The sequence below is a fragment of the Mytilus galloprovincialis genome, chromosome 4 (assembly GCF_965363235.1).
Source record: "Mytilus galloprovincialis chromosome 4, xbMytGall1.hap1.1, whole genome shotgun sequence".
In the NCBI taxonomy this organism is placed as follows: domain Eukaryota; kingdom Metazoa; phylum Mollusca; class Bivalvia; order Mytilida; family Mytilidae; genus Mytilus; species Mytilus galloprovincialis.
In genome coordinates this window covers 12,965,928-12,974,867 of record NC_134841.1, presented here as the reverse complement: position 1 = coordinate 12,974,867, position 8,940 = coordinate 12,965,928, and the positions used below count along the sequence as shown (strand labels likewise).

General features: G+C 30.9%; 1 protein-coding gene across 1 annotated transcript; it reads right to left on the bottom strand.

The window, feature by feature from the left end:
* Positions 1–290: 290 nt before the first annotated feature.
* On the bottom strand, positions 291–1,274 carry LOC143070495 (uncharacterized). The gene is made up of 3 exons (XM_076244762.1): positions 1,042–1,274; positions 805–933; positions 291–488 (listed from the first exon to the last, which is right to left on the bottom strand). Exons 1-3 carry the CDS (start codon positions 1,146–1,148, stop codon positions 329–331), a joined length of 396 nt encoding a protein of 131 aa, XP_076100877.1. The 5' UTR covers positions 1,149–1,274; the 3' UTR covers positions 291–328.
* Between the last annotated feature and the right edge of the window lie 7,666 nt (positions 1,275–8,940).

Sequence of the window (8,940 nt, the reverse complement as noted above, 5' to 3'; positions counted from 1 at the left end):
ATTCATGCCTTAGAATTGCACATTAAGATCAACCAATCATTGTTTGGTGTACATTATATTTCTGTTTTCTTAGATGATCTCAGAACTGTATTTCTGTCATTTGCTAAACCTGAGATCATCATAATAGTAAATGAATAATAAAATTATAGGAATATCAATGAATGCATATACTTGTAGCTAAATAAATAAATACAATATGATAGATTGCAGAACAAATTACAGAAGTATTCTTCACATGACTGCTATTACTTAAAAAAAAACATAGCGTCGTTCAAAAATTTTCACTTTGTTCGAGTTATGGAATCACATGTACATGTATAATTAAACTTTATCCGACTCCAAGATGTGAACACCTACAGAATGATTTATATCGTACAGATACAAATTCGTACTCTTGCGGGTTCTGTAAACTGTTCACCAGAACTTCTGTAAACCCAAACTCTTGCTTACATTTACCACGATCGTATTTCCCACATGGTGATAAATTCCTTAAATATCAAAACATATCATATGTAAACTTTCAAAAGTTGGCAAAGAGTAAAACTAAAATTTGGTAAAAATTTTAAATCAAAATTGAGTTATGTGCTCAAATGTCAAAAAGATCTTTAGGTATATACTAGTACTTAAGTCATTCCAAAACTTTCGAAAATGTCGAATTTTACAAGATATAGGTGTGCAAAAAATCAACAGAACGGTTTTGTAAAGATCGTTGAATCTGTCTCGAGACACAGACAAAAATGAGCTTCATTTACCCAATATTGAATAATAGATATTATAATTAAAATGTGTTTATCAAATACTTACATGCATTCACCTTCAACCCGAAACTGTTCATTTGTTATCAAACCTCCACCAAACATTGAACTTATCACAGGGGTTCTTGTTACCCCATTATGTGTAAAAGGTTCGTTATCAGCAACGATTTTTATATTTCTAAAACGAAAGTTAAAAAAGATAAAAATTAAACAGTAAAATTTGTTTTTCGATTTTAAAAGCAACGAAATAATCAATGATAGTAATATTTGACATGTTTTGACTTACGTTTCACAACAACGAATATTAGGACGACCTTTTGCTGATTTATTCGTACCCGCTCCATCGAGTCCAGCAGTATCACTGATTTGATCATTAGATGTTTCGCAGTCCATCTTACGTTCCGTTGGATTGCTGAATAAGCCTTTATAGTTTCTGTTAAGTAGCCTTTCTTGTCTGTCAATATTACATCTATCACTATAGCAATCACAATAGAGGCATGATTCGACAGTTCCGACAGGACAGGTTCGAGGTCGTATATTCTGTGGTATATAGTCTCCGTTTATATGTCCATCAAAACCATAAAACTGTCCCGTGTGTCCACGTACAGCTTCACAAGTCATGATAATTAAATAAATGGCATTGAGATTCATTTTCATTCTCTTTTTATGAAAGAAAATAAATTTGCACATTCAAAAGTTTACATTATTTTTCTGTCAAATAGTGTACAGACTTTATCATGTTTATGTATTTCATACAAAAATCATAGAATATTGTTATGCGAGAAGATTACTCTATAAAATATTAACTAAGTGTACTCTATGGACTGGAGGTCCCAGCTGTCAAAGGATTTTACATCCGATATATTAATATAATTATCTACACATCTTTAAATGAATTATTTGTGTTTACCAATATGCATTCAGAGAGGTTTGGTATGATTTCTTAATCTCTGTTGATAAAAAATAAAAAATCCTCTTAGAAAAGATTCTATAGCTATAACTTTTATTTAATTGATCATCTTACCTAAAATTAATCGTGAAATGTTTGATTTCACCAGCAGCATTGTCGCATTTGGTATGGTAAGTCCCAATCAATTTCGAACTAAAAATTATACAAGTATATATTCCATTGACGCCATAATTCTCCGACTTTTCAAAATAAAATACATATACTTGTTCAGTATTTGGGTGAAGATATGGTAGCATTTTTATAGTCTAATGTTTGTTATATTTTCCCGTAAAATATGTATTCGTTCAAGATATAAAAGCTTATTGGATGACTAAGGATGTAATTTTGTATACACTTGTTAATAATACATGAACATTTTAACAAGATGGATGGATATTTCGTGTGTAGACGAATGCTGAATAAATTTTCTACATGGTATAGTTAACTGGTATGATAATTTAACCAAATAAAAAGGATCCTATGTAATGCTCTTCTCGTTGCCCTAAAGTTCTAGCAGCAACACGACAGCATATACACTTGTAATACAATGAGGTTACAATATCTAGCGTCTACACATTATATGATTAAATAACAGAAAATTCAGTAACTTATCATATTTCATAGAAAACAGGCTTTCCGTGATTATATTTCTGTTATTAAAGGAAGATTAGCATATATATTCTAGTAAAGGTGTTTGACCTACACATTTCTATAAACATCTTGTACTTAACGGGAATATTTTTTAAATTGAATAAACACAGAAAATGCGAAAAATTACCGTAATATGTATTTTTATAATAGTTTATATTTTGTTGGAGGAAGCATCCGGACAAATACCAGTTTTTGGAGAAAACAAACTTCACCAGGAATTACATAAAAGTACACGCGTTCGTGTACGTTCGTGTCGTTTAGGGTCGTCTGCCAAATGTCAGTATTGTGATTGTTATGGTGACTCTTGCTCAGGTAACAAAGTTGAAAGAAAGATTAACCATTTCTACGGGGGAATATTTGTGAACAAGAATGCATTTCGAAAAATGTTAAACTCAGGATCAAACCATAACAAAGTTGGCAGAATAAAGACATTTAAGACTGCTGGCACTTCCGAGAGTTGTAAACACAAATTTAGAGAAGACGGTTGTTGTGAAACGTAAGTTTTTGTGTCGTTTTATAAATTTTTGATGCTGTCTTTTTTACACAAAAAATAATCAATGTGTTTAGCCATTTATATTTATATTCCATCACTGCAACAAGTGTGTTACGATATTTCTTCACTCTAGATAGTTCTTTTTTAAAATCTAAAGCGCAAGTCTTGACGAGCTCTTTAAATGTTTAAATTTAACTGCTTAGATTGGAGAAATATCGTATTACACCTGTTATAGTGGTCAGTGGAATCTGCTTCTCTAATGAATTTCATTCTTCCTTTCCAAAGATTTGCAAGGTGTGTTCTTTATACGTGACGTCATCGTGCATGGTCGCCTTTTTCAGGACTTCACAATAAGGAATTCAGAAGAATGCAGAAAAAAATTAATGTCATAATTAAAATTCGACACATCATTTGCTGAGAACTGGCCTTACGGTCATAAAACTTTTGAGTCAGATTTTTGTACTCATACTCCAAAATCAACCAATCAAAATGTTGGATTTCATGTTTCGAGCATGAGTTTTGTGCTCCGAGCACTGAGTAAAGTTTTATGACTTCAACCCCAGATATTTCATTTGTGAATAGAAATATTTCGCACACAGCTCAAGAAAGGCGAAAAATAGCACATACACTAGAGAAAAAATATTATAACACAGGTCTACGAAGTTAAGAAAAAACAAGGGATTAAAAAATAACAACAACAAAGAATATATGTAAACATCGTAACTTGTTTTGAAATTTTTCAATCAAATTTTTAAAAAATGCAAATTTATACATGTAGTATATGATATATTCAGATATATTTCCTTTTATATAATATGCACTGAACGTTCTCAATAACATATCCCATTTGCATTCGTAGTACTTTTATCAGACATCATCTTCCCATAGGAATCACAATATCCTAAATCGCATCAGATTTCAAATGTTGTTGGTACAAATCCAGTTAAAGTAGTTTTTAACTCAACATATGAACTCAAACAATTCAGAGGATGAATACCATTGGAACATACCGAACATAATGTCTTTATACACGGAATCAAGAGAAAACACACGAATGGTGCAGATGAAATAAAAACAAAATATACACATGAAAAAAACACCTCTATACATTGTTTTTATTCATACGAACTCCATCTGGAACATACTGATAATAACACAAATTAAAGACCGTCTCCTATTTTTTCATGCAAAGTTATGTTTGAACATATGTTTTTTAGAGTTATTACACATATTGAGCCTTTGCAAATTGATTTAGATGGTGTTTTAAGGACAGTTGTAAGAGCTGATGGTAACACACAACTTATATCAAATCAAACTATTGAAACTGGCAAATGTCGCAGGTAAGAATAGGAATACTCGTGGTGGTCTTCTATTCTATATAAATAATGACAGTAGATTTATAATACATATTTAAGGGGGTACTTAACACTACATGGAGATAACTCTTTAAGATAAGCAGAACGTTTAAATGACGTTGTGTTCTCATGGGAATATTAAGCTTCATAATGATCAAAATAAGTATTTGTCAAACTGTTATATAACTAGTGTATATTTTCTGATTAAACGGTTGGTTCAAATTTTTTGAAATTTTTATATTTTTGTCAAAGGGTCAAATTTAATACTTTGTCAAAATCTTAAGAAAATTAAACGAGCCAAATTAATTTTAGTTAAGGTGTTAGGTACCATCTTAAACGAGCAATTCAAAGAAAATATCTGAAACTATATTGAAATTAATGTTTATCGATTACAAATTATTAATTGTATATTTACAAGTACAAAATTTTAGATAATTCAAACTTCCGATAAAAGTGTTACGTAAAAATCCGTTGGGGTTACAAAGACGCATCCTTACCTACCATAGCAAGAGATACCTTCCATTTAGCTGTGTGTGATGTATGAATACACAGATGCTACTAAGTGAAAATTATTCCAAGATATTTTAAGGAGAAGCCTATACGCTTTTCAATTTTTGCCATAACTTGTTTAGTTACCAGTCTTGTATTACAACTCGAGTTTCCGGTGCATGTCAAAACATGGAGGGAAACAAAATAGCCCATTTTTTTCTGAATTTTTTTCAAAACATGGAGGGAAACAAAATAGTCCATTTTTTTCTGAATTTTTTTCTGGACTCAATTTTTTCTGTTTGATTATCGGTTTATGCTGAATTGAAACATATATATAGATTGAAAAAAAATCTTGCATCTTTTTGGGGATACCAATCCAGGAAAGTGGAAGGATATCATGTTTACTGGAAGTGGTGCGGCCTAGTAAAAACAGCAAACAGAAAGTAGAAAAAAATTGTTTTGACTTCAGGGTTACGTAACTTTTTATTCTTCGTGGCATGACCCACTTTTTTTCTCGTTTAAATCACAATTTTACATTATTACATACATGATATGAACATGAAATATTTTTTCTATGTAGCTTTTTTTATTTTTTCATTTTCAAAGATCAGCTGTTTAGCATGTAACCCTATGGAGCAGTCAATTACAAGACTGCAAGCTGCATAGGGTAAATTTTTCATATGTTCACTGCAAGGAAGTAGCTCATGTGGACTTTTGTGTGCCCAAAATGACAAAACCTCATGATTTAAGGACTTTGTAAGAGAAAAAAATCATGCAGTATCAAGTTACACTGAAAAAACTGAAATTATGTAATAATTATGCTTTTTTATACTAGACACCATTCAAAAGTATTAATAGATATAAAGCACAACAGTTTGAGGCAAATTGAGATTTTGATGGTATTACATACATGATTTTCAATTAAAAAGAACATAGAAAGATTTTTTCCTCTATGAAATCTTCTTCTTGTGATGAAATTTCTAGTTGTGCAATTTTATTGAAAATCAGTGCAAAGTTGAAGAGACAGCTACATACAAAAGTAATTTTTTTCTTTAGGGTTATTATTTTTATGGCTCAATTGTTGACATTTAGGTAGTATATGTATAAAATGAACTTCTGGTGAAAAGTTTTTCACAAAAGGTTCACTTTGCATGAGTCTATACTTCTTTTCCTGTCTGTGGCACTGCATGGTTAATTGAAAATTTCATATTTGGGTTAAAAAGTTGTTTAAAAAGTAGAATTTCTCATAAACTATCCATATTGACATGGATTTTTGTGATTAGGTGTGACAAGTAATCAATATTCTTACCAAAAACACCAATTTGAGTATTCATTTTGTTTTTTCTTGATTTTTATTGCAAATTTTATATGCATTGGGGTGTCAAGTACAGTCTAAAAACCATGATATAGTAGGCATGTATAAAGACCTGTATAGTCAAAAAAGGGAAAGGTATGGTATTTCTTGTGTTTAGATAGTTGTATTGTAGCATATTCTTCACTATGAAAAAGTTTTGGGTAGTTTTTCAATTTGACTTAAACAAGAGGCCCACTTGGGTAGATTTCATGGAAAAAAGGAGGAGGGTAAACTATTGAATGTGGTTCAACCAAACAGAAGGAAAAAAAATAAAAATAATAGATAAGAATACTCTTCTAGCTTCACAGTATTTAAATAATAAGAAAACAGTCATAAAGATAGACTAGAATGAGATTTACAGATCATTTAATAGACATTACTGATTTCCAAAATTTGCCTGTTTTCAGAAATGGGTACTGCTTTAATAGTGGGGTTATTTTTCTTAATACAACTAAACAGTTCTTTTAGTAGCATGTTTTATGTTCAAATATGACTACTTAATGAAACTAAGTGAATGATTTATTTTTTGAAGACATGTCATTATTGTTATAGGTACCAGTCTTGTATTACATCTCCAGTTTCCGGTGCATGTCAAAACATGGAGGGAAACAAAATAGTCCACTTTTTTCTGAATTTTTTTCTGGACTAAATTTTTTCTGTTTGATTATCGGTTTATGCTGAATTGAAACATATATATAGATTGAAAAAAAATCTTGCATCTTTTTTGGGATATCAATCCAGGAAAGTGGAAGGATATCATGTTTACTTGAAGTGGTGCAGCCTAGTAAAAACAGCAAACAGAAAGTAGAAAAAAAATGTTTTTACTTCAGGGTTACGTAACTTTTTTTTTCGTTTAAATCAAAATTTTACATTAGTACATACATGATATGAACATGAATTTTTTTTCTATGTAGCATTTTTTATTTTTTTATTTTCAAAGATCAGCTGTTTAGCATGTAACCCTATGGAGCAGTCAATAGACCACTTTCGAGTTCATCCGTCACCGGAAAAAACTCGTCAATTATACGCGCTTTTATCACCGTCATTTGTGAGTTTAGGGGCGTCGTCACTTCCCTTCCAATGTTGAGCGAGTGGTTGGAAAACTATAATTCTATATTATACGAATTATTCGGCAAATTGAATTCTCAAAATTGACAATCAACACTGCTGTCATTAGGGAATTGTCAGTAAGTACCTACAGAGCAACCATTATTTATAGTTTATCCTGCACAAAGACGATCACTAAGACGCTTGATGAACGTAAATAGTGCAGGGATACAGGCGACTCCCTCTATCTGGTAAATGACGTCATAAAGGCGTGCATAATTGACGAGTTTTTGCCGGTGATGGATGAACTCGAAAGTGGTCTATTACAAGACTGCACAACCTTTAGGGGTCAGTATAATTTTGTTTTTTTAAGGCAAAATTCAAAACTGTATTTGTTTTAACAATGCTGTCATAATAGTGTTGGGTTTTACGCACCCTAAAACTGTAAGACAATACTTAGTTACTATCATTTGTGAGCATATAAAATATTATCTGGTAGTATTGACAATGAAATAACGATCCATCGACTACCAAATGACGTAGATAGTGGCAACTATAGGTCGCCGTACAGCTTTACCAATGAGAGCATCTGATAGCGCATAGATATATCAAGATATAAAAGCTCAGACAATGGCAAATGTAAAACAATCTATAAATGAAAAAAAAACAGATGTTCTAACTCGCCAAATAGTTTTTCTTCTTCGGTCAATACATGAACATTATTGTTTTCCCAATAGATGTTCAGGAAGTTCATGTCGATGTGGAACAAACAACGAAAGCCGGTGTATGGAAGAAAAGTTTATTACTCATATTCTAGTCTTTGCAGAAAATAACAACTTTGGATACGAATTTATTTTTTATGAATTTAGCAGATTCTGCAAATGTGTTCATACATGAACACCCTTTACAGAACAATTAGCATAGGTGTTGTGTATTAGTTTCATTGTGTACATGTGTATTGATACCATATTATGTAAAAATATATTATACTGTTGCTGTCAATAAATCCTATTTTAATTTAAAATGTACAAATTGTAATATAGTTAACATGCTATTAAAATATATGTATTGAGTTTAGTAGTTTTATTTTGTTCAATTGATTAGTTTCTTGTTAACCAGTGTATGTAAAGTGCGGATCCTAAAATATCATTTTCACTGTATATGCCAGAAATTTTTGATGTAGAATGATAAATAAACAGACGACTTTTTTTTAATTTTGAAGAAAATGAAGAAAATGAGTTAAAAAGTATATGTTAAGAAACACATAATACAAACAAAACAAAGTAAGAGATGCGAACGGGTTTTTTCGCGCCTAAATCCAAATAGCTGTGAAATATATATACCGAAATAGGTGAATATTTAGGACATTTCACGAACAGATCGTGCAGGTGTTTTATAACTAACAGGTAAGATGTTGTTGCAGAAAAAATATTCATTTCAACACAATTATGACATTGATTAAAGTTGTATAACGTAGAATAGGTTTTGTCATTCAGTTTCTTCATATTGAACTGAATTCCACTATGATGCTTTCTTTATGCGAGCCATGTTTACTGTCGAATAATGATACTATTCTTTCATTTTCACTGTAGAGCGATTCATTAGTATTGTATATGCGGCGCATTTTCACTGTATGATATATTTTTTTTTATTTATTACAGCGTATTTTTTAAGCATGTAAAGCAAGGCTTTTTGTACAATCATTATGATAACACCCAATTTAATTCAAATATAATAATTATATAAACACAGGTTAAACTATGCCGATACATATTGTTTAAAGATGTCAATCTTATTTACAAAGTTTGTATAAACAATTATACAAACTAAGCAATCAAGTCAACCAA

Coding starts and splice junctions, on each gene's coding strand:
- LOC143070495 (XM_076244762.1), bottom strand. CDS start 1,148: ATGGACTGCGAAACATCTAATGATCAAATCAGTGATACTGCTGGACTC. Junction 934..1,041: donor AATATTCGTTGTTGTGAAAC/GTAAGTCAAAAC, acceptor CTTTCGTTTTAG/AAATATAAAAATCGTTGCTG. Junction 489..804: donor CGGGTTGAAGGTGAATGCAT/GTAAGTATTTGA, acceptor TTGATATTTAAG/GAATTTATCACCATGTGGGA.